General features: G+C 52.0%; 1 protein-coding gene across 11 annotated transcripts in view; it reads left to right on the forward strand.

Annotated features, from left to right (window-relative positions):
• NCOR2 (nuclear receptor corepressor 2) overlaps positions 1-27,911 on the forward strand; it is a 225,651-nt gene that overhangs the window by 105,740 nt on the left and 92,000 nt on the right. For 10 of the 11 annotated variants that reach the window (XM_036392955.2, XM_036392958.2, XM_036392961.2 and 7 more), the window contains exons 5-8: positions 6,301-6,480; positions 11,590-11,703; positions 22,540-22,596; positions 27,296-27,348. In XM_036392955.2, the coding sequence (XP_036248848.1) occupies positions 6,301-6,480; positions 11,590-11,703; positions 22,540-22,596; positions 27,296-27,348 (404 nt within the window). Of the gene's footprint in view, positions 1-6,300; positions 6,481-11,589; positions 11,704-22,539; positions 22,597-27,074; positions 27,168-27,295; positions 27,349-27,911 lie in introns of those variants that run through there. The other variant, XM_036392956.2, reaches the window with a different exon arrangement.

The raw sequence follows: 27,911 nt of genomic DNA on the forward strand, positions 1-27,911 counted from the left end.
GGGGAGGTTTGAGCCCCAGCAAGGAGGAGCCATGAGCTCCCCATTACCTTTAAAATGCTGTTCTGCAGCCGGGGGTGACCCCACTGCCTGGCTGAGTGCCAAATTGGGCAATTAAAAATTTCCTCCCCTGCCTTGGCAAGTCATGCAATCACAGTTTGGTCCTTTTTAGGAGCTTTTAAACGTGAGCTCATGTGTGCAGTGTCAGCACGGGTGGCTGCTGGCTGAACAAATTACAGAAAGAGCATTAAAGCTGCAGATGGAGGAGTGGAAGGGTCTGGGTTTAACTTGTCCTCCCCTTGTCTGCTGGGAGCAGCAGGACCCTGTGTTTGCTGTAGCTGCCCCTCTCTCTGATGGAGCCTGGGACAGGCTCTGCCTTGAGCTGAGGGGGTCACTGGCTGCACTGCTCCATCCTCTCATCTGCTGGGTGGCTCAGGCTCTCTGTACCTGCCCAAACCATGCATTTATTCACAGCTCTTCTGGGGCACTTGCTGTTGGCCTGGAATGCTCCACACGTGCCAGCATCTCTTCCATCTCAGCCTTTTCCTTCCCTTTGTAAAAGTGCAATACCTTTCCTGCAGCTTCCCAGAACCAGGACCTCACTCTGCTTGCCTGCTCAGTTCCAAGTCATTCCCCTAAGGCAAGCACCAAGATGAGATTTTTATTAATTTTTTTTTCCTTTGACTTGGACACTTATTCAGTGCTAACAAAAGGCAAATCGCTGGCAGAGAGTCTTACCAGATGTATCAACTGTACTGAAGATGCTCAAAGAAAAAGTTCCCAGAATCTTTTCTGAATGTTGCAGAAAGACATATTTTCTTGTAAACTTGTTCTTGGAAGTGACAGAGTTGTTTTGGCTGAGATTCCCTGTTTAGGAAAAAAAAAAAAAAAGAATAAAGAAAGAAGAGTAGAAGTGCCTGAAGCCGATATTCAGCATGGAAAATTTCAGTCCAGACAGTTACTCTTTGAACAAACTCAAAGTCAGCTGAAAATCAGGGATGCAGAATAGGCAGTGTTGGGGAATCCTTAATGAGAGGTGGAGCAATTAGCTCCTCGTGGTAATGAGTAGATGGGTAGGTGAGAATTCATCACTCCTGTAAGTCAGTGGGGAGCGCTGGCATTCAGTGCAATTATTACCCACTAATGGGGGGACGCAGGAAGGGACTGAGAGGCACAGCATCCATTTCTCGGGTAATGCCTTCGGCGGCTCTGGGAGTTTGCCTGAGTCAGGATTTCCGAATTTGCCCCGTTATTTCAGGCTGCCCGCGAGGGTGTTTGTTTGGTGGTGCTGCTGTGGAATTCTGCAGTGTGAGATCCAGAGGCAGCAGCTGCTCACTGAGCACCACGGAGCAGCTCTTTAGAGCATGAGCAAGTTTTGTAAAACCAGATACGAGGCTTTGGTTACTGCATTTACTGAGGCTCTGGCTGGCAAGGTTTTACCACCCTCGTAAATCTGCCGGGGAGGGGAGGCAGGGAGGGAGGGGTCAGCATTTGGTACTGGTTTTGCAATTAAATTGCTTCAAGCTGTTGAAACATTGGGGGAAGTTTTTTGACCTACTTTCGTGCAAGCTTTAGAAATTGTTGGGATGTTTTCTGCTCTGTCTGCGTGGAATTCAGCTGGGTTACGGAGGAAAGGAATTTCGTGGGCCTGCTCGTAAAGTCAGATCTATTTAAAAAAATAAATTCAATTAAAAAAAAACCAACCTGGCTTTGTCTTCAGACAGCTCCTTGGTCTCCAGCCCCATGAATTCCCATGAGAGCACATAGTGAGTGAGAGAGATCCCTGTTTTGCCCGTGCCATGGAGAGGGGGGATGGAGGAAGGAGGATGATGATGCCCTGGTCCCACACCTGGCATCCCTTGGGCTTGGCCTTGCAGGGGAACACCCAGGTGCTCCCCAGAGCACACTCAGGTCTCCATCCCATTCTGGGAGCCCGGCAGAATTTAAGAATTCAACTCCTTTGGAGGGCCAGGCTGCAGAAAGAGCCGTTAGCACAGCAGATGGCCAGGAACAAAAGAATTGCAGTAACTCGATGTACTTTTCACTGCTCAGACTCCCTGACTTTTTGTACTCGTGCACCTCCCCAGGGAAAGGAGACAATAATTTTCAGCTCCATAACTTTTTCCCTCTGTCAGTGCTGTCATGCTGGAGCTTAAGATATGTCAGAATGTGTTGGACACTTTTCCAATTAAAAAACCAAATTCCTTTAGTCTGTATTTGGCTCACTTAGGAGTTTTATATGTGTGTTTTTTACCTAAAAACCTGACTGGGGCGTTGCTTTCCTGCTTGGTTCTCATCCCAGGGAGTGTGGGGAGCCCTGGGGGCTCAGAGTCTGCTCAGTGTGATGCTGCTCATCCCTGGGCTCCTGGACAGGGAGGATGAGCTGCTGGCTCTGCAGCCCCCACAGGGATGGGGCTTTGGGAGGGGTGTTGGCCGGGGGAGTGCTGGAATGTTCTCTGCTCAGTGCTGCCATGGGAGGCTCAGGTGGTGGAGGCATCCCCACAGGGAGATCCCCAGGTTCATGGGAGGGGTTTTTTTTGGGGATGGATTTGAGCACAAATGGAGTGGCCCCAGCCTGTCCTCCCTGCTTTGGCAATCTCCTCCAGCCCGTGAGGACAGGAGATGTGTGAGTGGGCAGGAGTTGGAGATAACACCTCTTAATCCCTCCTGGTGCTGCAGCAGGAAATGCTGCTGCTGGCTGATAATTAGAAAGTGAACAGGCTGTGGAAGAGATGATGTTGGCATCCCTAAATCTCTGTCCTGGGCTTGGGGGAACATCACTAATGATCTGGATTAGGGAGGCAGAGAGAGACCTGGGCTCGGTGAGGATGATATGTAGGGCAAACACCGTGTGCTGAGATCCTGAGGCTCATCCAGGCAGGCAGCTCTGTTCTCCTGGGACACACTGCTGGGCTCTGGAGCTTTGGAAGCTCCACTGGGGGGTTCTGAAGAGGCAGCTGATGCAGTCAAGGGATCAGCAAGGTCAAAATGCACTTTGCAGTGAGATTTAGGTGCAGATGGAGCAGAGCTACCCATGTGCTGTCTCCTGAGGGTGGGAAGCAGCTGAGAAAACGACCCTGCAGGAAGGCTGGGCTGCATCCAGCTGTAGGTGCTGAGCTCAAGTGGGGCACAAATGTGTTTTTAAATCCCTCCACCTCGCATGACTTCTCTGTGAGTATCTCGAGCTGGGTCAGTAATGCAAAATAAGCAGGTGGAGATGGGCTGGGGCAGGTCCCAGTGTGTCCTGGGACCACACTTGGGGTTCCCAGTGTAATTTTTTTCTTGTGGGCCAGATGTTGGTGTGTCTGAAGGCAAGGACATCACATTTACCTGGAGACTTGTTGCTCTTCAAGGCCTCAATAGGCAGTTGGCTTATCCTTTTCCTTCCTCTCTTTCTTGCATGTTTTTAAAGTCACTGCTTAATAGTGAATAGCAGGCTTGCTCCGTTAGCTGTGTTGGGAATTTTTATTCCTAAGCATGTAGAAGAAACCCACCCCAAAGTCTGGCCTTGCTCTTTGACAACCTCCTCAGTGATAATTGTTTTCTTCAGTGCCAGCACCTCCTCTTGCTGCAGGGAGGTTTGTGCAACCTCTGCCCCCCTCACACCCACCCTTGTTATCATATAAATCACAAAACAAGGCCAGGGATAAACAGGAGCTGCAGTAGCTGTTAGCCATGTGTAAAAACAAATCACATGGAAACAGTATAATTACTGAGAAAATATCAACTTGAGTAATGCAGTAATTGTTTTCTTCCCTCCAGCAGATTTATTCCACCTCTCCTGGCTCTTGCTGGTTGGGAAGTCTGTGACTTCACGTTAATAAGGAGAATTTCACATTTCACACTGCACTTGCTCAGGGTATGACACTGTCTAGAGCAGGGGAATATATTTTGAGGGTTTCTTGAGAGCTGTAGGAAGCAGAGCACTGGTTGAAATATCTCTGACCATTGGAGTCTTCCCTGTGCTCTGAGCAGACTCTGGTCTTTGCACACCTCTTTTCAAGCTACTTTTGTGATTTATAAGGGCTTCTTTATGCCTTGCATAAATCCATGAGCTCTGCTTTTTGGGTGTCAGCACTACACAGACGAGATTTTTTTTTTTTTTGCCTTTAGTTTTAGTTTTTCATTCTTTTTGCTGCTTGTAATTTTGTTGATTTCGAGAGGTGCTTGTGACATGACAGTGCCCAGTATGTGAGGACCAAGGACATTGCCTCTCTCTATTGCTGTAATCATCTCCTAATACCAGATATGATGATGATGATGATGATGTTTGTGCTGTGACTTGCAGCTATTCCCCTTACTCAGCTTTGCTGCTCTTTTGCTTCAGATTCTGCAAGGTAAAGAGATAAAAATGTATCAGGACCCAGGTTCCCAAGGTGTTTTGTTCCAAGTAGGAGTTTAAAGATGCCCTGTCCTGCACATTGGCAGACAAGAGAAAGTATCATTTGTTTCATGTGCACAGTGAGGAGCCTTTTTCTCCTGCATTTTTGGCAGGTAGCTTCCTTTCCTTTAGAAAAACCTACCCACTGCCACTTCCCCTTCCTGTGCCTTAATCTGAACAAGATTTCATGAACAGCTAATTTATCTTTTGCTTCTTGTGGTTGTCCTGCTCCTCTTGACTTGACAAAAAACCAAAACCACAAAAAAACCCCAGTTGTGGAGAACACAAAGCCTTCCCATGTCAGCAGACTGACCATTTTTGATGTCTAATGCTGGGAAAGTGAAACAAGATGGGATCTTCTCTTCAGGATTCTCCAGAAAGCTCTCACGTCCTTCTAGCTTCTCTTCTGAATGGATGCTGGATCCAACCAGCTTAGCCTTTGTGGTGCCTTTGTGCTCCTGGGGTGGATGGGCTGAGGCAGGACAGAGAGAGCACAGAGCAATGTTGGCTTTCTAAGGGCTGCAGTGATGAAGGTGGCAGAGTTGTGTGAGCTCCTTGCCTCGTTTGCCTCCCCCATCCCTCCCTCCCCTCCCAGCAGCTGCCCTGTGCTGCCTGCCCAGCCTGGCACTGGTTTAGGGTTACCAGTGGAGCCACTGCTCCTCTTCTCCCCCTCCAGGAAAAGAAATCCATCCACTCACTAAGCAAATGAATAGATAAACTTTTAATTAAGGCTCTGGGTGGCTGCCAGAGAGGAGTGTCCTGGGTCAGGGTAGGCTGGTGGTGTGCTGTGATCCCATCTGTGGGGCCAGAGGCTGTTAAACACCTGTCTCATCCCAGGTGTGCTCACCTGTGGTGGGCAGGCTCCTCCAGGCAGCTTGGATAGCAGAACTGTGCTGCTTTGCTGGGAGCTGCAGAGAGAAGGGTGAGGCAGGAGAGGCACTGTGGCTCTGGATGCTCTGCCATACCTGAGGCACTGTGGCTGTGGATGCTCTGCCATACCTGGCCCAGGAGAGGCACTGTGGCTCTGGATGCTCTGCCATACCTGAGGCACTGTGGCTGTGCATGCTCTGCCACACCTGACCCAGGAGAGGCACTGTGGCTCTGGATGCTCTGCCCTACCAGCCACTTGGGCTCAGCAAAGCTGTTGCAAAGCTGGATGTTTCAGTGTCTTTTCCCTCAGCCCTGGGTCATTATTGCTGCTCCCTGCCATGGCCATGGAGGTTTTGCTGATCTCTCCAGTCTCTCTGACTTGAAGGGTCTTGTTGAGCTGAGAGCCTCTTCACCTGGAATTTGAAAAATGTCACTTTGGTCTGTTTTTATCTTGACTCACCTCTCCCCTTTTTCTCCATATTTGGATGGATGTATTCAACATGCAACACTCACAGTATCCCCGGGGTTTGGGAAGAGATGGAGAAAGATAGCCATGAAGGACCTAGGAGCCTTCTTTCCTCCCAAGGGCTGCCCTCATAGCCCCTTCTCCTTCAGCATAGTTCATGCTGCTCTTGTCTCTGTGGCACAAGGAGGATGTGATTGTGGTGTCTCATTTTTGCCTTGAGAGAAGGTGTAGCCTTGAGCCCTCTGAAGGGACAGTGATGCTGGGAGCTCCTGAATATGGATGGTTTATTGATCCTGTAAGAATGTGAGCAGCACTCAAGGTTAGTGTGAGCCTCTGAGGCTTTGTCAGGAGGAAGAGCTGCTGTCGTGTCCCTGGGAGAATAACCTGGTTCTCTTTGGAACTGCTGGAGGTTGTGGAGCCCTGTGGTGATGTGATCTGACAGCTGGTACTCCCTCGTCTAGCAGGTTTTTTAGAGGGTTCTGTGCATCTCAGGAGGCTGGGAATGGGCCAGGGAGCTGTGGGAGGATGAGAGAAGGATCCGGAGTCTCCTGGGAGAGAGCTGATCTGGTTGTTTTACCCTTGCCAGGAGCGTGGCCTGCCTGGCAAGCTGGAGCCTGTGTCCCCCGTGAGCCCTGCCCACGGCGAGGCCGAGCTGGAGCTGCTGCCAGCCCGGCTCTCCAAGGAGGAGCTGATCCAGAACATGGACCGCGTGGACCGCGAGATCACCATGGTGGAGCAGCAGATCTCCAAGCTGAAGAAGAAGCAGGTAGGAGGCTGTGGTCTGGAGGGGAACACGTGTCCTCGCTTCTGCATGCTGCCACAGGCCCTGTCCTTGCCCCTGCGTGGCCACAGGAGGGGAAGTGGCAGTGCCAGCGCACAGGATCGTCTGTGTCCCTGCTGTGACACGCCTGGTGGCTGCTGTGCCTGCAGTCTGGAGCTGCTGGTCACACAATGCTTTGGAAACCCAGCTCGTAGCTCTTTGCATGTCAGAGAAACCTAAAAGAGAGAAAAATGTGTCCTCAGTGCCTTGGCACTGAATGTGCAAGTGGTGAAGAGCAGAGCTGGAAGCACAGCCTGGCTTGTCCGAGTCATCTGGACAGCCCAGTGCAGCACAGAGTCCTTTATTTCTCCTTTCCAGCAATTGTGTCTCCCCAGTGCTGCTGTTGCTGCCAGTATTCAGTACTGGGCTGTTTAAACATTGCTCTAATGACCAAATGGCCCTTCCAGTGCATCCAGTCCCCTTCCTCTGGGGCTTGCCAGCTCTGCAGCCTTGAGCAGCATCTGATCCAGCTTCAGTCAGGGCTGTGCTTGAGCAGGGATTTGAATCTGATCTTCCTACCCTGCACAGGAGCCCTCCCCAGCTAAAGGATGGCCCACTCAGTGTTGGCCTGTACATAATTACCATAAACCCATTAAGAGATTAATATGACAAAACCTTCAGGGACATCTGTGAAAAAAAACACAGACTTAAAGGCTTTCACTTTTTAAAGCAAATCACCGCCTCTTCTTTTTCTGGTTGTTTTATTTTCTTTGCTTGGGATGAGTTTCTGAACTCCCTGATGGCTGCTAGTCCCAAACTGCCCAAGAGGAATGACCTTTCCCAAGGGGTTGTAGCTGCATTGGAATTTGGGAATGGAGCAGAACCTCTACTTGTGCTGTTTGTTGAAGCTCCTTAGAATGAACATGCACTTGCTCTTCCCCATCAGATCTGTATTTTCCCATACCAAACACAGTTCCTTTCTGTCCTCCAAGACAAAGCAGGAATATTTTCATTTTGTTTTCAAACAATATGGTTTAATTAATGCCAAGGACCCTTTTTTGGCATGTGTTGCTGCAGAGGTGTCTGAGCAGAAGCAGCTGTGCTGGGGTGTGAGGCAGAGCTCTGTGTGCCAGCTCCATGGGGCCCAGAGGAACATCTGGAGCCATGGAAACCACAGAGGTTCCTCTTGCTGGTTTTGGGGTGAAGGCAGCCCTTTCCCTCTCCCACCTGGAGAGGACACCTGGCTGCTGGTCCATGTGTTTTACTCGCATTTGAGGAAAGCGATGCCCACCGCAGTGATTTCCTGCTCTGGAAAAAGGCTTTCCGAGTGGGCAGGGCAGGGCAGGTCCCTGTCATGGCAGCTGGGAGGAGTGGCAGCTCTGATGATCCACTGCCTGACTTCTCAGGGATGCTGAGGAGCTGCTGCTGGTGCTGACAGGAGCAGCATATGCTCCTCGCCCTTAAAGTCAAACTGTCTTTCTGTGAGGAAATGGGGTTTTTATTGTTGGCAACTCAGTTGCTTTATTTCTTCCCTAGGAACAAATTTTATGATTCTTCCTGCCCACAAAAAATGCTCTGTTAAATGGGGAAGAAGGTGAAAGTGGCTGTTGGCAGTAAAAGTGTCCCCTCCCTTCCTTTTATTCTATTTTTTTTTTTTAATTTTTGGCACATGGTTGCAGAGTTATATGGTAGCAAAACTGACCCCCCCCACTATGGCCTCCTTCCCTATCCCAGTCCTCCAGCAGAGCTAGCACATCTGGGAAGAAGTGATTTTGGAGCAGGGGGTCCTGTCTGAGATGCTCCAGGAACGTTTTGTGCATCTGTGCATCTGAGCTGTCAGTGCAGGAGCAGGAGTGAGGGAAAGCAGCGAGCCTGGAACAGAAACTGCTCCTGCAGGAGCGTCAGTGGAGCAGGGGAGAAATCACATGCAGCCAGAATATCCTAATGCTTTTCCCCTCTGTCTTTGGGAGGCCTTCTCAGGGTAATTAAACACACTTGTATGGAAAGGCTGTGCAAGGAAAAAAAAAAAAAAAAATCCCAACCAACCACAATCCACCATCTCTCTCTTTCTGGTTGTTCCAAAAATGGCAGGGAAGGCTCTGCCTGGACTTTGCAAGAAGCAAAGCTGAGAAACCTTCCCCAAACCCTGCACACCCCTGGCAGGAGGCCACCTCCGTCAGCCTTCCCCCGCTCATTCATGCGCCATATGCGCTCAAATCTCTCCGAGTCCTCTCTCCCCCTCTTCCTGACGGGAAGGATAATCCTTATGCATTTATTCCTGGCAGCAGCACCGGGATCTGAAGGAGAAATAAACTGCTGGGCTGCTCTCTGCAGCGGCGCCTGAGCCTCCCTGGGCGCTGAGCTCAGCCAAGGGCTCTCCGGGAGTACAACACTCCCACCTGGTGATGGAGGTGGAGCTGCTGGCTGGAAGAGCTCCAGGCTTTCCCCTTCCATCGGGCTGAGTTTCCTCTGTGCTCTCTTTGAAGGTGGTTTTCAGAGCTGCCCTGTGGCTGGAATGCTCTGCTCTGCCCGGGCAGGTGAAGCATCCCAGCGCCCAAGTGAGGGCAGACACCAACCTTCACCAGGCAGGTGTCTGCAGCATGGGAGCTGGTACCTGCAGGGATGGGGCCTTCCTGAAGTATCACCCACCTTCCCACCAGTGCTGCAGCCTGCAGTGACCCTCTGGAGCACATGGTCCAGCCAAAGGGTCTCTCCTGGCGGGGGCACCTCTTCCACTTGGGAATGGGTTGCCCTGTGGGTGCTGTGGGTAATGGTGGCACCTTGCATCCCTCTCCCTTTGGGGAGAGGAGGGAGGTCTTGGGCAGCCACTGCTGGGTGAGGGAGGCAGTGTGCAGCTGTCAGGACTCATCTCCCATCCCGCTCTCTCCCTGTAAAGGTCACAGTCCCAGCCTGGCTTTTGTGGCAGACCTTTAAGAAATCCATTTTGTCCCTGTCTGGGAACCCTGACCTATTTTGCTTTGCCATTTCCCACGGCTCCCTGGAGGAGCTGTGGAGGCTGCAGTCAGGTGTGCTGCCTCCAGCCCCTCCTCACATCCTCACCCCAGCATCTGGCCCTTTAACATCCATGCAGTGCTACACCACAGCAAGTAGGGTTGAATTCTCTACTGTATTTCAGCTATAATTAGATTTGTATTTTTTCTTCTAATGAGCTGTTTTTAATGAGCCTCCACTTAGTGGCAAACTTTCGTTTCCTGATAGGCCGTCAAACCCTCTCCTCTGAAATCCCTTGCTGCACACCCGACCACTTGGCAGAATTTTTGTGGGTTTCCAGAACGATGTAGCCAAGTTTTGGATGCTTTGACTTTTTTTTTTTTTAAACACAAATATTTTCCCCGAGAGAAGTAGATGTATCTGATCCTTTTTGCTGGCTTGTTCTTTGGAGTTTTTGGAGTTTATCACATGGGAATTAGGATGTGTGATAGGATGCCTTAGGAGGACACCAGGGAAGAGCTGGCAGGTCCTGGAAATGCTGCTTCTGTGCCAAATACAGCTTTGCAGCCCATGGTTTCAGCAGTGGCTCCTCGGGGAGCTCTTGTCCCCTGTGCTGTGGTTTGGGCTGCCTGAGGTGTGGCCATGGTTGGGAACAGCAGAGGGCTGTTCCTGTGGCTGGAGCCTTCAGAGTGCCACCGTGGTGTGGCTGCTTGCAGGCAGGAAGGGACAGATCCCTGCAGTGCTGGGAAGGGTTCATCCCCCTCCAGGCTGCAGATGGTTCAAGCTGGGCAGTTCCTGGCTGCTCTCACTCGTGACTGGAGTAACTCTAAAGCCATTGGTGATGCCAATTTTTGGGACACAGGCTGTCCTGCACTGCCAGAGCCTGCTCCCCACTCTGGCTGGCAACAGCAGCCTTTTTGGCTGTATCTTGGTGTTCCCTATACTGCTGCTTCTCCCTCTATGGGGAGAGGTATCTACCTGTGGGCAGGTGGTGTCCACAGCATGGGGGGCTTCATCCACTGAAACACAATTTTAGGAGTGTGAGTTTTAGCCAATCCATTCGACCTGTCTGGGTGCTTAAGTGCTTTCTTGGCTCATCCCAAGTGTATCCTCCTGCCCTGGTGTGCTAAAGGTGTCATCAGCAGGAGCAGAGGTGATGGGGAGGAGGAAGAGATGTCACCTGCTTCTCAGGCCACAGCCACCAGCGTCTCTGGGAAATCACTGCTGGGCTCTGGTGCAAGCCAAGTCCCAGCTGCATTTTCTTCCTAGTACGAGACTCGCTCGATTTTCCTCATGCTTCAGCAGGGGATGCTTTAGCTGCAGGGAAGAAACAACAGCAAAGATTTGGAGATTGAGAGCCTAGCAGGGAAAACACCCTCAGTGTTTTTTGACAGGCGCTCCCTCTCCCGTGCCTGTGCTGCCCCGCAGCTGCCGCGCACGGCTGCGCTCTCCCTCCTCTGCTCTCCCTCCTCACAGGCTGGCCCCAGCAGGAGCCTGGAGCAATCTGGGATTTCCTCTTTCAGCTGAGCAGTTCCTCTAACTTACGGGAAGGGCTGGGATGTCTCCTCCCACCTCACGGGTTGCAGGTGGAATGTCAGGTTTGGCTGCTGACCAGGTGATATCGCAAAGCGCAGGGGTGGCTGGTGCACGAGTCATTTAATGGAGCACAGTCATCCCAAGGCGTGTCCTCTAACCACTCCATTGGAAGGTGAAGCTGAGGGTGGAGAGCAGCCTTGCTCATCACCTCAGCCCTGGCTCCTCCACCTCTCCCTGCACGCAGCAGCAGCTCCAGAGGCAGGTAGCAGCAAGGAGCCGGGCTGGAGCTGTGGTTTCATTTCAGTGTTCCCAGTAAAATCGTTATTTCTAGCCTCGGGCCCGTTCCAGGAGGCTCCTTTGAGGCAGGTCCTCATCCTCCATACCCCAAGCAGGCTGAGCCACGAGCACAGGGCCGGTGCCTGGGGCAGGCAGCGCTGCGCCTGCGTGGCCGGGGCTGCTCTGAGCTCTCCTCCCTCTCCCCTGCCTCCCCAGCCCCTGGCTGGCTGGAACTCTCCTGCCATGGCGCTTTCTGCCTCGCTCAGGGCACCACAGAGAGTCTCGTGTGGACAGGGACGGCTGCGTTCCTTGCTGTGACTCACCCTCCTCCTCCCCCCTCTCCTTCCACAGCAACAGTTGGAGGAAGAAGCAGCCAAACCACCAGAGCCTGAAAAACCCATCTCTCCCCCTCCTATTGAGTCCAAACATCGCAGCTTGGTGCAGATCATCTACGACGAGAACAGGGTGAGTCTGGAGGTGGTGGAGGGACAAACGTGAGATTGTGCCATGTCACCGTGGCCAGGGATGGGGAGGTTGGTGAGGATCAGGTGGGGGGTTTTCCTGGGTGTTACCTTTGGGGTGGATGGATGGAGCCCTGTTAGGATGGTGTGGGAGTGGGATGGATGGAGCCTGTCAGGATGGTGCAGATGAGCACTAATGTCTGCTGAAGAACCTGCCTGGGGGGGGGTTTCCTGTGATCAGCCTTAGAGATGCTTCAGACGCCTCTCTGTTAAACAGTTTGCTTCATCCTCTCCTTTGGGAGTGAACCAGCTTGAAAGCTGCCTCAAGGGGTGGGCTTTGACGTGGTGGGTGGGCTGCATGGATGGAGGGTGACATCTGTGCTGCTCTAATACTGGCAGGCCAGCTGTGAGCTCTCCTGGCTGTCCCCAAGCCCCCCAGGCTGGAGCAGCAAGGATGTGGATGCAGCCATGGCTGGATTTGTGGATATTTGATGCTGTAAATAGCATTAACAAAGGTCAGGCTGGCATCCCTGGCTCTGGATCTCTGCCTTGACCGCTCATTTATCAGCCCTTGCCTGTAGTAGCAGCCTGAGGAGGGATGAATTTTGCTGTGTGCATCGGAGCAATGCTCAGAAATTGGGCCCTTTGGTAGATAATCAAGCATATTCATTTTCATTTAGGTGTTGGATAAAAAGGATGATTTTGCATAAAAGGAAAACTACCAGTCGCTAATTATTTTGAATTGCGAGGCCTGCGATTTCACTGGGAGCTGCAGAAATCCAGGTGCCTGACTCCGAAAAAGAAAAAAAAAATCGCCTACCCTGCGCTCCCAGGCAGTGCAATTTTCCTGGTTTTCCTTTTTCCATCTGCTGCTCTCCCTGAGCAGTAGGAAAGCCAGAGCTGGCTGCGGTCTGTTGTGCGAGTGGGTGAAGGCTGAGGTCGATGTGTTTGAAGCATTAGCAAGCACCAGCTGGTGATGGCTGCACAGCACTGGGCTTTGGGGGCAGTGCCGAGTGTTCTCAAAGCCATTCTCACCACCAAGGGCCCTCTCTGGGGGTCCTGGGCTAGATGGCTTGTGCCTCCTGTGCAAGGGGGAGGCTCAAAAAAAGTGAGCTCTCAAACGTTTCTATTCCTGTTCACTTGAGCTCCATCTCCTTGGACACTCTTGTGTAGCTGAACCACATTACAAGGGGAAGAAATGAGTGGTGGTGGTGAGGCAGGAGGGAAAGGTGCTCTTCAGCCATCACATCCCCAGCAGCCTGCACGGTGGCAGTCCCCATTAGCTGGAGCTCAGGGCTGGGTGTCCTGCCAGCCGCCTGTCCTGCTCTGTCACCTCTTGTCTCTGCCCCTGCCCGCAGAAGGGTGACACATTCCCTCCCACCACCTTCTCACAGCAGACAGGCTCTGCTCTCCACGCCTCACCACCACTCAGGGTGGTCCCTTGGCATTTCTGCCCTGTCCCTTGGGTGATGGCAGAGACTGAGGAGGGCAGGCATGGAGTTCTGCATTTATCCTGGAGAATCCATGGCCATAACACCTGGGACACTGTCACACACAGTGCTCAGAGCTGGTGTGTCCCTTTGTCAGCATGAGGGGGATCTCAGCCAGCTTGGTGCCAGGGGTTTCACCATGAGCCTTTGTGATGGGTGCACTCATTCCAGGTGGGTGCCCAGCAAGCAAAGGTCACGTTGGACACCAGATGTTTGCATAAATTCAAATCTGGCTCTGTGTTCATGTCTGAATTCTGCCAGGGATGAGCAAACAACGTTTCTTCCCTGTTCTTGTACAGTTCCCTTGCGTGCCGTGTGTGAGGAGCCCATCTGTGGGCAGGAGACTCCAACCAAGAACCTTCCCTTTGGCTCGACAGAAACCAGAGCAGGCTGCAGGCAGGTTCCTCCTTTGGAGAGGACAGGATCTGTCTGTGGGCCACAGAGCACTGCCAGCATCCCTGGCCAGCTGGGGCGGCTGAGGGTGGAAGGAGCCTTTCCTGCACCACAGCAGGGAGAGGCTGAGCTGGGGCTGCAGGGGAAAGGAGTCAGAGCTCCAGTGACAAGGGCGGGAATCAGGATGTAATTGCCCTTCTAAAGAACATTCAGGGGCTCAGCTTTCAGCCTCTCTGAATGTTTGGGGTGCATTTTAGTGGTGATTGCTCTGCCTTTGGGGCCAGGAGGAGGAAAGCTGGAAGAGGAAGGGTCTTGGGATTGTAGTCAGTTGAGATTGTGGTGGAAAAGAATGGCGGGTGGTCAGTGATAGGGTGGGTTTGATGGCAGCAGATCCTCCAGGTGTTTCCATCTCTCTGTGAATGTGGGAGAGGCTCAGACACTCCTGTGCTGACCTGCAGCTTTGCAATTAATTGCAAGGTGAGTTGGTAGCAGCAAAGGACTGCAAGCCGGATAGAAATGTATTGATTTAGAGTGATGAAGGTCACTGAGCCAAATTTTAAGCTTTTCTGCCTCTTCTGTGCTGTGGAAAAGCAGTGAAGTTGATGCCTGGAGGTCTACTTGTGGGAAAAGCATCGGTAATGGCTGAGCCAGGGCTCCAGCCCATGCACAAAGGGAAGGAAAGCCAGATTTACTCGCATCGCTTGGCTTGTGGCTTGCTTGAGGGAGGCAGTGCACGCTAAGAAATGCAAATAAAAAGAGGATATTCAGGCCTCAGGAGGAGGCGAGAAAGGAAAGCACCCCAGAAGTGCTGGCAAAGCCTGAAACGATCTTTAAAGAGCAACGCTGTGGAAGGGGCAGCAAGCCAGCCCTTGTGCCAATCCCCGGGCAGGTGGGAGGCAGCAGCTTGGTGCAGGGGCTTCTGCTGGCTCTGGCTGAGCTCTGTGTGAAGCTGGGCTCTGTGCTCCCCCGGGCACGGGCGCTGCCCTGCCCGTTTCCCACCGCGCCTGCCAGCCCCTGCCGGAGCCGCACACTGCCCGCAGTCATAGCCCAACAAAGGAGGGACCAGCACGGGCCATGGGAGAGGAGGGGTTACCTGAGGACACGGCAGCTAGAAAAGCCGGAAAATCAAGTTAGCCAGCCATTCTGTGACCTACTTTCCTTTGGCGATAGCTGTGGCTTTGCAGGCGTGAATGGTTGCTAATTTTAGCTTATGGTTCATCAGGGAAGTCTGTATATTTTTCTCACCACCGAGCTGGGTATGGATGAGGGGTTGGGATGAGGGTGGCGCTGGGCTGGATCCCATTTTCTCCAAATTCAGGTTTTCTGATGCTAAATGCCCATCATGCTGCTGTTCCCTCTTGTGACCTACTTAATGCGTATGATTTGAAAAGTTCCTCGGTGTCAGAGAGGATAATTATGGAAAATGTGACCCGCAATCCCCTCTTGCCACACTCTGCTGGACATGTAATTGATTTCCAGAAAAAAAAGGTGACTGTACAAATTCTGCTGGGGAAGAGTGGAGAGAAGCTGCTCTTGACTGCAGTCAAATCCTGGACTATGAGGCTGTGGTTGCATTTGAGAAGTTTTTAGGGGACTTGGATTGTAGAGGAACAGTTGATGTTCAAGATCCAGGTGCCTTCTCCCCTGCTGTGTGCTGACCAAAGCCATTTTCTCTTGTGTCCAAAGACGGGCTGTGAAGTTGCACCCAAAAATGTACTTTTTGGGAAATCTTTGCAGTATAAAACAGAAAAACACACATTTGTGTATCTGAGCCAAAATTTCTACTGTAAGTGTCAACTGTACCATTTCTGAAAGGATTATGAGAAAGGGAGTTAACGTTTTTGGTACTGTCTGTGGACTAACCTGAGAACAGACAGTGGGCAGCATTGACAGAAGCACTTGAGTCATATTTTCAAAAGTGTCTTCAGTCCTTGAAGAAACAAAATTGTGTTTGAAAACAGTTATGGGGGCTAAAATTTCCAAGAGCCTTTGAAAAGTGCCATGGGAAGCTCAGGGGACAGTTTTGGCTGCAGGGTGCTCAGGGGCACCTCTAGGAGCTGGGTGCTGGTAGGGTGGCACAGAACTACCTGGAAAATCAGGTTGGGATGGATGCCTTGGTTAATCCAGAGGCTGACAGTGATGGAGACATTGGGGTTCTCCTAAATTAAACTCTGTGAGTGATTTTAGTGTCTCCCCTGTGGAAGAAAGCTGATCTCTGCTGAGTCTGGCACCTCAGAGGGGTGACTGTGTGACACAGCCTTCTTGAGGGCTTTAATTTGCAGCTCTGGGATGTGTTATTGTATCAACAGAATTTACCTTTCTTCCACCTCAAATCCCCACCAGGGATCAGATCATCTGTGTATTTTTAGCTGTAGCTTTATTCCACTGGGCATTCACGGGATTCCTTGCACCTGCCTTCCCTTGAAATCAATTGAACATACCTGGGCTTGAAGATGTTTTTGTGCTTTAAATGGAAATTTCCAAGTCCCTTGCTAAGCCCAGGGAGGAGAGCAGCACTGCTCTGTGCCTTTCCTGGGATACAGGGCTGGCAGTGTGTCCTGGAGGGAGCTGCTACCAGCAGCCCACCATGGCTTGGCTGGGTGAATCCTCCTCCGAGTCACCTGTGCATCCCAAAAATTCCTCCTTATGTGCACAGGAGGTACCTGTGCCATCTCTCCGACCGTTGTGGTGATGTGGAGCCCACAGGTGCCTGTGTCCAGCCAGATGAGGGTGGTTGGAGGTCCCTGCCAGCAGGGACTGCTGCTCAGAGGCCAGCAGACAAAGCAGCTCACGTCAGCTTCCTCTGAAACATTGCTCTCATTTATCGCGGGCGGAGAGGTCGCGTCAGGACATGGCGTGACATCGTCCTCTGCCACCGCGCAGGGAGGGGACACCTCGTGCTGTGACCCACCACAGCAGGACCAGTCTCCCCATGTCACCCCTTGTTTGGGTGCCAGCAGCCACGGGTGCCCATCCCTGCCCTGCTGTCAGCCCTGGGAAAAACTGGGTTTGATGCAGTGCAGGCAGCAGGAGCAGCGTCTGTCTTGCTCTTGAGATTGAGCTGGTGGAAATCAATAAGATTAAATTTTAATTCGTTTTCTGTCTTGATGCTTGTTCCTTCAAAAGGGCACAGCTATCTATCTATAAATTCAGCATTATGCTGTAAAATTGGAATTCAAAGGACTGTTTGGAACTTCTTCCATCCCCTGCTGCTGTTGTGTCTGTGCAGAGCACGTTCCCAGCTATCAGTTTACCCTCAAATACCTTCATAAAGCATTAATGCCCCATCCATAAATAAGAGAATAAATAAATGAAGGTTTTTAGCATTGCAAAATATAATCTTGCCGTTAACCACTCACAGACACTGAGTGTGACTCAGATCCTACAGGGATTTGATGTCTGTAGAACTCTGATTTTCTATGAACTCCTGATTTACATGAGAAAGGGAGGAATCGGGCCTGCCTCGTCAGCATGGAGCTGCTGCAGTAAATAAGACCTTAACAGTAAAAGTGCTTTTGAGCATTTAATCTACAAGGCTTTTTTCAAATTCTGGTTTACATGGTAGTTGAGATGGGGGCTTTTCATATTTGGCTGATGAAAGGGTCTTATTTGTTTTGCTTTTGTTTCTAATAACTTTTATTCTGCCTCATCTGAGCTCGGTGATGCAAAATGGGCTTTTGGAAAGTCTGGAGGAAAACTGGAAAGGCAAGAATTCAGATACTATTGATATTTCTGCATAATAACAAGATTTTTTTAAAAGATAAAATTTAAACAATTACCCTGGAGTCATTGGAAATCTTATAATTTTTTATTGGATTTTAAGGAAACTTTCATTTGTTTTGGCTTTTTAAAGGTCCTGGTGTCTGTTTCAGGATCTGGAGTTCCCAATGGGTGTATTGACTTTGAAGATTTGTCTGTGATTAACCCAGACCAGATGAGGCCATGTCCTGCTTTTTCAGGTCTTGGAGGTAGTGATGAGAACTGCAGAGATCCCAAATCTGCTGGAGGCTGGAAGGCAGAATGCAACACAGCCCTGGCTCTTGGGTTGGGTGACTGGAGCTTTCCTGTAACTGCTGCAGGGCTGAAATGTGAATTTCTGGAAGTTTTCTGTGCAATGCCAACACTTTCAGCAGTTTTGCAGTGGTGGAATGCTCAGCCATGGTTTGCAGTGGCAAAACCTTGCTGGCACATCACTTTAACCTTGGTGTGTGTTTGAAGGGCTCTGTAGCAGACAGCAGAGTGGGATGAGAGCGTGAGTGGAAACCCAGCTGTGCCTGGGGGCTCCCCCACTGGCCATGGATGGGGTGTGAGCAAGCCAAGGACTGAAACTGTCTGGCAGTGATGAGCCAAAGCCAGAGAGTAGCAAAGAACTGAAATGAGTGATTTTGTCACACTCTGTGCGGGGTGGATGGGGAATGGTGTGAACTGGTGTGAACACACAGCTCACGTCACCAGTTTCCTCTGTTTTCTTACTGATTGTGATGAGTCATCTGTAACCCCCATTGCATCACCTGCTGGCCCCAGCCTTGGGGACAGTGTTCTGTCACTGCTGGTGGGGTGGGGAGATGGCTCCAGCTCAGCACAGGGAGGTGGGGGAGCCTGCAGGGCAGCTGCATCCCACGGGCACCCCTGGACAGCATCACCTGGGCCAGGTGAGAGGGGCTGGGCTCATGCCACTGAGGTTCCCTGGTGCTCAGGGCATCTGTGTTCAGGGAGAGCCCAGGGGAGGGCACTTGTGCTTGTTCTGCTGAGAGCACTGTGCTGGCCATGCCTGCAGGAGCTGGAGAGGGAGGAGTGTTGCTTTCCCTTCCGCAGCACTGGGGCTCATCCCACCTGCTTTGTGTGGAGAGCAGCAAATTGCAGGGGTGGTTTGGCTCTCAGAGAGAGCATGCTGAGGTTTAAACGACAGGAAAAGAAATAGTGCTTGTGGTTATAGGAGAGAAAATCTTTCCCTATGGAACGGGCATTGCCAGGTTGCGGTTTGGTCCCAGCACATTTTGGCCGTGCTGTTTGCTTTCTGCTGCATGCACAGAGGTGTCTCTGAGGGTTTCCATGATTTCTGCTGACTTCAGCCACACTTCTCCTGAACTTTGTTTTAAACCAAATCCCTCTCCAGCCTGCCTCTTTGCCATGCTGCTCCCACAGCCCTGCCTGTCCGGGGGATGTGGTGCCAGGACAGGAACTTTTCCCAGCACCGTCCTGCGTGCAGTCTCCTGCCTCTGGAGAAGGGCTTTGCTTATCTGTGTGCAGGACATGGCTGGTCCCAACCAGAACCCCTCCCATTCCAGCCCTGCTGCCTACGGGGTGCTATAAATAACCCCGGGAGCACGGTTCAGCTGCAGCAGCTTTGTGCTGCATGGAACCATGGCTGGAGCCGGTCCAAGAAAGTGCCGCCTCCTGATTTCAGATCCGCTTTCTCAAAATAACTCCTGTGTTTCCTTCTCTTCCATTTTTAAACTTCACTTTAAGAAGAGCCCACGCAAAATCCCAGGCTCTCCCTGCTCTGGTTTTGGTTGCTCTGCTGCCTCGTGGGGTTGGCTCCTCATCCCCACGGGAGCTCACATGGCCGGGAAGTTGCTCTCCTGCCTGCTTTCCCCTCCCAAGCCTATTTTAAGTTTCTTCAAAGGAAAAGCAAGGGGCTGGAGTTTGCTTTGGAAGCCAAATGCTCTTCAGGCAAGAATGAAGATTTTTTTTTTGTAGTCTGCAGGGAGGTTTTTGCTGTTGGTGAAGATCTCTTTAGCTCCAGGCCCCTTGGAGGAGCATGAGCCAGGGTAAGAGCACCATTTCCCTGCCTGTGCCCCTGCCCAGGGGGAGACAGATTCTGTAGGGGCAAATGCTGCTGCCTGATACATCTGTGGGCTCCCTTCTGAATCTGTAGGCCCTGCAGTGACCATGTTTTTGGTTCAGACATGTTTCTTCAGGCATTGATCCCTCCAAAAATGCACTTGGAGGTCCCTTCATGAACACCACTGCTCAGACAATATTTCAGGATTGTCTATCAGATCAAGAAAAGGGATCTTTGCTTGTTTGCTGGGGAGCTGCAGAGGGACTGTACAAGTGCTGGGGATCTTCATGTATCTCACTAGAGGTGAAGGCTGGGGTTTGCTTCTTGATGAATTTCCTTCTGTTAACAACAGGAGTGCAGGCACGGGTGGGGTCATTCAGCAGATGCAGGATGAACCCTGTGGTTTTCTTCTGGAGGGTCCATCACTAAACATACTCCTCACAAAACCAGTATTGGAACCAAGTCCTAGGTGGCCATGCCTTTGGAAGGGAAAGGATTTACCAGGACTGCTGGTGGTCTTTAGCAAAGGTCCTGCTGCTGTGGGAGGGCCTGGGGGGGCTGCCTTTGTACCTGAACAGTTTGAGCTTTGCATAAATTCTCCAGTCAGGTTCTGGCTTGCTGGGTCCCTAGGCAGGAGCACACCTCCCTGTGTCTGTCTGTCCCTAGAGATGAGCCCTGGTGTGGTGGGGAACCTTCTGCTGGGTGTTTTATGTTCTTCCCAGTTCCACTGCCAGCTCTCACCTCGGTCTGCCAGGCCTTTCAGGCAGCTCGTTATGGTTCTGCTATGATCTGATAAAGGCAGCAAGGAGCATCAGCAATTACAGTGGGTGTCAAGTGTTAATTGGGCAGCTTTCAAGATAGAGGAATTTCTTTGTGTACGTACAAAGATATGACGTGCTCGGAATAGCTTCTCCTCCTGATCTTTCGTTCTGGAGACGCGTATATTGCAGTTGGTTAATGCAAGACAAATTATGTCATTCTTCTTGATTTGCCACATGTTCTGCCTGTGGTGGTTTGCCTCTGGCTCGTCTCATTAAGTTGTCTAAACATGGCAAATGCAGCAAGCTGAACATACTCAGCTTTTTCTCAAAGTTAATCTCATTGTACGCAGCATCACCACTCCCTTGCTGTGCCATCCCTGCTGCCAGGGCACCTTCCACCAGCCCATGGTGGGACTGTCTGCCTTCAGTGAGGCTACAGTCTTCTACCCAGAATTATGCAGAATGCAATTAATACATTTGCTGCTTTTTTGTCCCAGATACACATCAAAAGAATTTTGGTAAGCTGATGCCTCCTGTTCAGCAGCAACCAGTGGCAGGCAGGAGGGCATGGGCCAAATCATCCTCTTGGCCACTGATGTAGAGTGCTTTTAGTGGTTTTAATGATCCTTCCTCTCCTGAAAATCTTACCCCCTGGATTTAATTCTGTAAGACTTTTCAATGCCACAGTGCTGATGTTCTCCAAGGCCAGCAGATTTTATCGCTCTTGAAGACCAAAATATTAAGCTCTGGCCCAGAGTTCTCTGTTGTGTGATGAATTTTTCAAAGGGGCAGGTCCCTGGGCAGACCTGGCTCATTCCCATTAATGGAATCAGGTGGGCAGTGATGGTGACATCTGTGGCCACCAAGGTCTGCTGTGGGGATGCTGTGGATACCAGGCAGGGATGCACTGACAGCAGGGCTGCTGCCTGCCCTGTTGTGGGCATGGTGCCAGAGCATGGTCACATTAGTCACATCACTCTTAGCACCCTTGAAGTCACTTCTAAATTGCACAAAAGCTTTGTGTACAGCAAATACAGGAACTGGAGCTCTCCTGGTCCTGCTGTGGTGAGGCACCTGCTGCAGGCTTTGCAGCTGGGACGGGGCTGGGTTTGGCCAGGGCCGTTTGCCTGAGCCCCACCATGGGCAGGGTGACTCCCCCAGCTGCTTGGAGGGAGTGACTCTTCCAAAGTTCTCGTGTGCTAATCAGACTCTGTGTGGGTGCACAAGGCTCCAGTGAGGAGTCTGCACACCTACCGCTGCATCAGTGCTTTTGAGGACCAGCCAACAGTGGGGGATGGATGAGACTTTTGGAAACTCTCCACGGGGGTGGATGCGGGGGCAAAGCAGCAGGGCTCTGTGCCAGCCTTTGGTGAGACAATCCTTGGGAAACTCATCCTACCCTGAGACAGTGTGAGAGGTGCCTGATGCTGGAGAGCTACGTGAGCTGGACCCTTTTCCCTGGAATATTTCCCCAGGGTTTGCCAAGCCCCACTGGTTCTGCCAGGAGCCCAGACCCCAGCCCACCCCTACTCCCCAGGCCTGGGGCTTAGCTCCCTGTTTTAGGCAGCTAAACAGGGATTTTCTCTCTCCCTTACCCCCAAATAGCTAAAACTACCTGTTTTATCTGAGCCTCTGAAAATCCATCTCCTCATCCCCATCACTGTCAGGTACTTGGCTTGAGCAGCTCAGCCCCTGGTGTCGGCAGCACGCAGTGATCTGGATTTATTGGACTGTCAGTAACCCCCCTGAACAGCCTGGGCTCTGCAAGGAAGTGCTGTTTTACTGAAAATGTCATCTTTTATTTAGACTCCTGCTACAGCCAACCCATGTCTTTTTTTCAGGCCTGTTTAATTAGTAAGCACTGCACAGCCCCTGACACGTGTTCCTGGGTGGTTTTTGTGCCTTTAATAAGCACTAGGTAGCCTGGCCGGGGGCGGGAGGGGACGAGGAAGGGCTGCTCTGCGGCAGGGAGGGGAGGGAAGCGAGAGCACGACGAGGAGCCAAGGGCAGCTCCACTCTAATGATCACATGCTCGTCAAGAGATGAATCCTAGAAAGGGCATCTCTGCGTGCGTGCCGGTCTGCCCGCCCTCCTCCTCCTCCTCCTCCTCCTGCTCCTCCTGCTGCTCCTCCTGGCAGGGCAGCGGCGCAGAGGTACCGGGCACAGTCCCCCCTGCCTGGCACAGGACGGGTCAGGGATCCGGGTCACTCCTGGGCACGGCCCGGATCCTTTAAAGCCATGATAACCCGAGTGCCGGTCCAGAGGCTGAGCTTCTGAACCTTTTCTCTCAGGCAGGGATGGGATGTGTGCCGGCTCCGTGGAGGTTTGAGGAGTGGTTTGAGCAGAGAGCCGCGACTTGTAACCGATGGCACAAGTAACTTTTTTCTTCCTGTCCCTTTTCCTCCCTGCAGAAGAAGGCGGAGGCTGCCCACCGGATCCTGGAAGGGCTGGGTCCGCAGGTGGAGCTGGTGAGTGTTGCCCGTGCTCGGGGAGCGGCTCCCGGGCCAGCCCGGAGCGATCGCTGTCCGTGTGTCTGTCACAAGGAAACGCGCTGCCGGCCCGGACCTCTCGCTGGCACAGCACCAAAGCAGGAAGCGAAGTGACTGAGACGAGTCCTGAAACGCAGGCAGACACATACACAGAGCCCTCCTCGCAGAGGTTTAACCCTTTGGCTCCCTCCTCCCACGCTGCAGTGGAGCTGGAGGGTGGAAGGGGCTCTGGCACATTGTGTCTCCACTGGGGATGCTGAGGCTTCGTCTGCTGGTGGCAGACACAGCACCAGCACTGTGGGGCTGCTGCCTCTCAGCCAGCCTCGAGTGCTGTGTGGAGGGATGGGTGCTTGGACTCTCCTCTGTCCCACCCACTGAAAATGGAGGAGGATGCTCAAGGGTGCTCAGTGAGCTGCCACAACCCGCAGGTAACAGGACTTGCACACTTCCTATTGCACTCCCCCTCATGTACAGGGAAGCTGAGAAAACAGCTTAGGACAGATTGTCAGTTTGGGGCTTCTCCCTCATCTGGAAAAATCTATCTGTAGTCAAAGGACTGACTGCTGGAGGGGCAGCTGGAAACAACCCCTGGAGGGGCAGCTGGAAACAACCCCTGGGGGCTGAGTCCTGGAGAAAGGTGCCTGGGGAAGGTGCACTGGCAGTGATGCTGCTGGAAGGATCAGAGCCAGTCTGACAGACAATCCCCTGCTTTGCACCAGCCATGGATGCAGTGGATGGAGTCTGTAGGAGATGGGAGCTGGCAGCTCAGGCTTCCACAGCTGTAATTTGCACTTGCCTTGTGGGGGTGGCACTAATTGCTGTCTTCCCCTGTGCATAATGGAGAGGTCACACGTGACAAAGCCCACTTCCTTGCTGAGGAGGACTCATAATTATTCCTCTGAGTCACCAGGGTCAAACCCTTTGCTCTTTCTGCTCTGAAGATTGGCAGTGCCCAGGGTTGGTGCTTCCTCATCCAAAAGATGTTGCATTTCCTTTTCTTCCTCCGCCTTTCTTTGGTTTTTTCACTCTGTTTTTCCTTTTTTTATTTTGTTGATGTTTTCTCCCTGGGTGTTGACACTGCACGGTGGGGGCTGTAACAGAGCCCAGTGCAAACCTTTCCTCTGTCTCTGTGCCTTACTCATCAGAGCACAGGGGAAAAGGGGAAACCTCACTGAGAGAACCCAGCTGGGCTCTGTGTGCATCCTGCAGACTTGTCTGGTCCATCTGCCGTGGGAGAGGCACTTCCTATGGCCCAGCCCTCACGCTGTGTTGGGCACAGCAGTGCCCAGGGCCTGCCAACAGCCTACGAGAGACAAGATGAATGGTCACAGCTTCTTCTGAGCTGGAAAGGAAGCAGCTCCAGGAAGAAGAGCATGCTGTGCCTGATGCTCATGCCTGCCCCACCATGTCACACACACCACATGCTCCGGCCTTGGAGCTGCCCCAGCCCATGGGTCTCCTGCAGGGAGGTTGAGCATCCTGGTGCCAATCCAGTCTGTGCAGGGAGAGGTGTGGCTGTGACCAGCAGGGCTGTGTGTTGCTGTCAGCTCTGCTGGGATGTCCTGTTCTGGCTGTTCAGAGGGCTCTGGTGGGTGCCTTTGGAGCAGTGGTGGTGCTGGATGCACGCTGGCTCGGGAATGAGCAGCATGCTGGAGCTCATGGGGTGGGATGGGAGGTTGTGGTGGGAATTGGTCAGTCATGGCACCAGTACTGGTGTGCTGGCAGACAGGAGCAGGAGGCCAAGGATTTCTGGGAAGCAGGGATCCAGTTTGGGTCCTGGGAAGCTGGTGCTCCTGTCTGGGTCAGGAGGAGGTTGTGACTCAGTAAACCAGGGCTCTGCTCATGTCATCCCTGCAGTGTAGTGGTACCATTTAAAAAATGTCTGCATGTTTTCCCCAGGAGAAATGGTTTTGAGATGCATAATCTGAACCCTGCAGTGTCTAGAAAGCAATTGAGACCTTTCTGGTTTATTTCTAAAGAGCTTTCAGTAAATACAAGGCTTTTCCAGTAATAGCTTTGCATTGCAATTATGTTTTTCTAAAATGTCATTCTCCAGAGAAATGTATTACATGTTCCTAACCCTGGAGGAACACTGGGTGTGTTTTGAACATCACCTTACCTATCTGACCTGTGAGCTGTACTTCTGCTTACTTACTGAGAAAGGTTGAATTAGGAGTTGTTGGTGGCTCTGAGGGAAGATGCTGTTTCTCAGTCCCTGCCCTGCTGAGAATAAAGTTTCTTTAAGTATTTAGTCTGTAAGTTCTCTGTGGGTGAGTAGAACTTGTCTCCTGGGTTTCCTCCACTGCTGAGGCTATTTTGCAGATAGAAATCTCTTCGAGGTGCTGGTGTCATGTGGATCTTGGGTTCTGGTCCCAGAATTTCATATTTCGGAGTGTTTGGACATTTCTTTTAAAATTATGTACTCTTGCCTGCTGACACTTAAGTTTTCTAGCTAAGACTCTTTAAGTGTTCGTATCATTTATAGGTTGTAGTTGAGAGGAGTCATTAGCTTTTGGTCAGCTGGTTGGCATCAGGGCATCTGTGATGTTCATGTGCACGTGAGCATTTTCCAGCCCAGGTCCAAACCAAAATGTTAATTGCACTGCTTCTCCCAGGAGGAAGGTCTGTGTGACCTGCGACATGGAAGCTTCTTTGCTTTGATATTTATGATCAAGGAGGGAAGAGAGATGATCATTCTTCAGTATTTCCAGTTCCTGCAGTCCTCTTCCAGAAGACAGTCACTGGTCAAAGCCTCCCAGCTTTCCAGGGTGACTGAGGATGTGATGCTCTGGAGCTGTGGCTGTTTCTCCTGCCTCTGGAGCTACGTGATGAGACGGATGTCTGTGTTCCTCTGAGCTTTCCAAGCATGAAGTGCACAGCCAGCTCTGAGCCTGGAGCCACACCAGCAGATCTGAGAGGATTCCTGATAGAAGCACTCCTGGGGAAGGGATACCACTGAGAATGTCTTCTTCACCAGGATCTGCTCGTCCCTCTCGTCTGCCCTGGCTCTGCCAGCACACGGTGGCCAGGTGTCCCCTGGCAGGTGTCCCCTGGCAGGCTTGCAGCCCTCACCCCCTCTCCAGGTGATGGGTGTGTGGATGGCTGTCAGCACTCCTGGAACACGGGGGTTCATCTCCTGTGCCTGTCTGCCTGGGGATTACGTGCCTCTGCCTGCCCCTGCTGCCCAGGATTACGTGTGCTTTCACACAGGAGAGGGACACGTCCAAGGGCAGCCAGAAAGAGAAGCTGATGGCCTGCTGGTGATGGAGTAGGGATAGCTACACCCAGTCTCTGTTCTGTGAGGATTGATGTGGCTGTCCTGTGTGGCAGCAGAGTGGTGAAGCAGAATCTGTGTTTTAAAGAGAAGTAGAAACAGGCTGTGTGGAAAAACAAGCTTCTGTGCCAAGCACCTGTGATGGTGATAGGGAGATAGCACAGAGGATGTGGGAGTAACACCTTCTTCAAACTGGAGGGGAAAAGGACCCATCTTTGTTTACGCGTCCTGTCGCCTCCAGTGCTGCTCACCTGGTTGAGCAGATGCTCAGCACATGTTTTGCTCTTTTCCTGTGTTTAATCTGGGGTGAATTCGGGTAGACCCAGAGCACAGCCTCAGCCCTATCAACCACAGGAGGAGGGTGAGCTTCAACCAGGCCATCCCATGTCCCTCTGCCTGTGCTGGTCACAGATGTGAGATGCTCACAGCTGGTTTGGGGAAGGTTTGTGGATGAACTGCTTCAGTACTTGGTGATGTTTTTGTGGTCAGACCTGAGCTGTGCTCTTTAGGTGATGGTTGCTGGTGATGGTTGGGCTGTGGCAAGCTTTTGGTTATCCCAGTCTTGGACATGTTCACAGCAGCTTAAGACAGTGAATAGAAGTGTTGAAGGGCTTAATCCTGAGCACCCTGTCATCCTGCTGATGTGGACACAATCGGTGGCGGCCCCTGGAGTGTGTGCTGAGCTGGGTGGGATTGAGCCTGGTCTCTGGCATCTCTCCCTTCCAGAGGTGGGAACCTCCAGATTCCCAAGGATAAATCCCTGGGAAGGCAGAGGTGGCAGGGCAGTGACCAGGGATGGATCCAACTCTCCTGACTCCCCATGGAGCTCCCTCCACTGAGGGTGTGGGGTGCAGAGCAACCCTGGGGAAAGCACAAATCTGATGGCCAGATGAGCATCGCTGTACTCAGGTGTGCTGGGGGACCTGGCAACGCTGGAAGCCCCAGGGGCAAAGTCTTGTCCTGCCCGCAGTTGCCTGTGCCTGGCTCGCTGGGCGGGCTCAGGCAGGCTTTTAGCGCGTAGACATAACAACTCGCAGCTCACAGACTGTCTCTCCCCGCTCGCCGAGCCCCGCTTTCCCCTCGCCTCCCCCGTGTCATATGTTGCGAGGCGCAGTGCGTTTTTTAATCGGTGAATAACAGCGCGTCCCCGCCGCGCTGATCCGAGCCCAGCCCGGGCGCTGCCCGCGCTCCCTCCCCCGGGCTCCGCCGGGCTCCGCCGGGATGCAGCGGGATGCAGCGGGACTCGAGCGGCGCTGCCGGCAGCCAGCAGCCTCCAGTACGGCCGGGAGAGGGGCTGGGACACGGGCTGGGTGTCTGCACCGAGGCAGCGGCACTGCTGATGGGTTTAAGTTCCTAAATGTCAGACCGTACCATTTATGCCTTCGTTTCTCTTATTTGTTTCAGCCGTTATACAACCAGCCTTCAGACACCAGGCAGTACCATGAGAACATTAAAATGTAAGTATGTGGCGATGAAGCTGTTTGAAATGTCAGGTTGGGCAGTAGTGTGGAGCAGGAGGGGTGCCAGCTTGCTCCCAGACCCCAGTTAAAGCTGCTGAGGAATTGTGAGCATCCTGTTAGAGCTGCTCTGCGTGCCTGAAGCACAAACCGGCTCCAGGAGCTCAGCAGTCAGGAGCTGTAGCTGAAGGTGGATGCTGAAGGTGCTGTTTGATTTTTCTCAGGGTGGGGTGGATGTGGGTCCTTGATGTTTTCCCAGACAACACTTACCTTAAGTGCTTTCTTCTGTGTTTCTCCTGTACTGAAATATGAAATCAGCTGCCTCTCTGTGTGTGTGTTTGCATGCAAGAAAGATGAGGTAAAATGAAAAGTTGCAATTACAATTAGATTTTCATGAAGGACCTCTTGAATGTCTAATAACAACTGGTTATTTCAAAGATACTTACTGAGACTTAGCAATCATCTAATTTGACTTATCACCTCAATACATGATTTAATCATCAGCATGTGTTTAATAACCACAGTGACTTCCTGAACATAGAAGAACTATAACAGCTAATGAG

Source organism: Molothrus ater, chromosome 18 (assembly GCF_012460135.2).
Source record: "Molothrus ater isolate BHLD 08-10-18 breed brown headed cowbird chromosome 18, BPBGC_Mater_1.1, whole genome shotgun sequence".
Lineage (NCBI taxonomy): Eukaryota > Metazoa > Chordata > Aves > Passeriformes > Icteridae > Molothrus > Molothrus ater.